The 840-nt window shown below is 60.8% G+C and overlaps 1 protein-coding gene across 1 annotated transcript in view; it reads right to left on the bottom strand.

Annotated features, from left to right (window-relative positions):
• The window catches only part of GRIN2D (glutamate receptor, ionotropic, N-methyl D-aspartate 2D), a 32443-nt gene extending 32266 nt beyond the window's left edge, over positions 1-177 (bottom strand). Inside the window, 1 exon segment of the mRNA XM_010849694.1 lies at positions 8-177. Within this exon segment, the coding sequence (XP_010847996.1) occupies positions 8-177 (170 nt within the window).
• Positions 178-840: the final 663 nt, after the last annotated feature.

Here is an 840-nt window from a genome sequence, read left to right as displayed (position 1 = left end):
CCCCGAGAACACGAGGGCCACGTTGAGCGGTCGCGCCCCGCCGGGGCCCCCGCCAGGCCCGCCGGCCCCGCCCGGCCCCGGCACCTCCTCCGGGAACGGGCTGGCACAGGCCAGCGCCAGCAGCAGCAACATCTTAGCGGGGCCCCGAGGGCCGCGGGGGCCACCGGCGCCGCGCATCGCCTGCGGGCCCTGCCGGGCGGCCTCTGAGCGCGAGGGCGCCCGGGGAGGGACACGGAGGAGGGGGGGTGGTGCGCAGAGACGGGGCGGCGGACACGCGGAGCAGAGAGAGGGACAGGAATGAGAGACAAGAAATAGAACGACAGAGACAAGGAGAGATACACAGTGAAGGGGAGATACGAGGAAGGAGAGACGCGGAGGTAGGAGAAATGTTGGAGTAATAGAGGGAGAGACACAGGGAAATACGGAGGCAAAGGGAGAGATACAGAAGCGAAGGGAAAAACACAGGGAGAATGGGTAATGGGGCCACAAAAGATACAGAAGTGGGGAGAAGAGATAGACAAGGGAGGACAATGAGACAGGCCAGATGGAAAAGAGACCCGCAGAGACCAGATCAGAACAGGAACAGAGAGAGAGGCCCAGGAAGATAGGAAGAGATGAAAACACCCACAGAGAGATGGTCAGGGAGAGAGAGTTGATGGGGTGGAGGAAAGAGATGGAAGGAGAAACAGACAGGGACAGATAGGCTCAGAGTAATAGAGCGAGAGATAAGACGGAATGACAGAAATAGGGAGGGAATGAGAGAGGCGGGAGAGATGCAGAGATAGACCAAGGAGGGTGGGGCAGAGGGGCATGAAGAGGGGAGGAGAGATGACTACAGGC

This window comes from Bison bison, unplaced genomic scaffold (assembly GCF_000754665.1).
Source record: "Bison bison bison isolate TAMUID 2011002044 unplaced genomic scaffold, Bison_UMD1.0 scf7180017864285, whole genome shotgun sequence".
NCBI classification, from domain to species: domain Eukaryota; kingdom Metazoa; phylum Chordata; class Mammalia; order Artiodactyla; family Bovidae; genus Bison; species Bison bison.
Note: the sequence above shows the minus strand (reverse complement) of the source record. Positions and strands in the feature narration are given on the sequence as shown.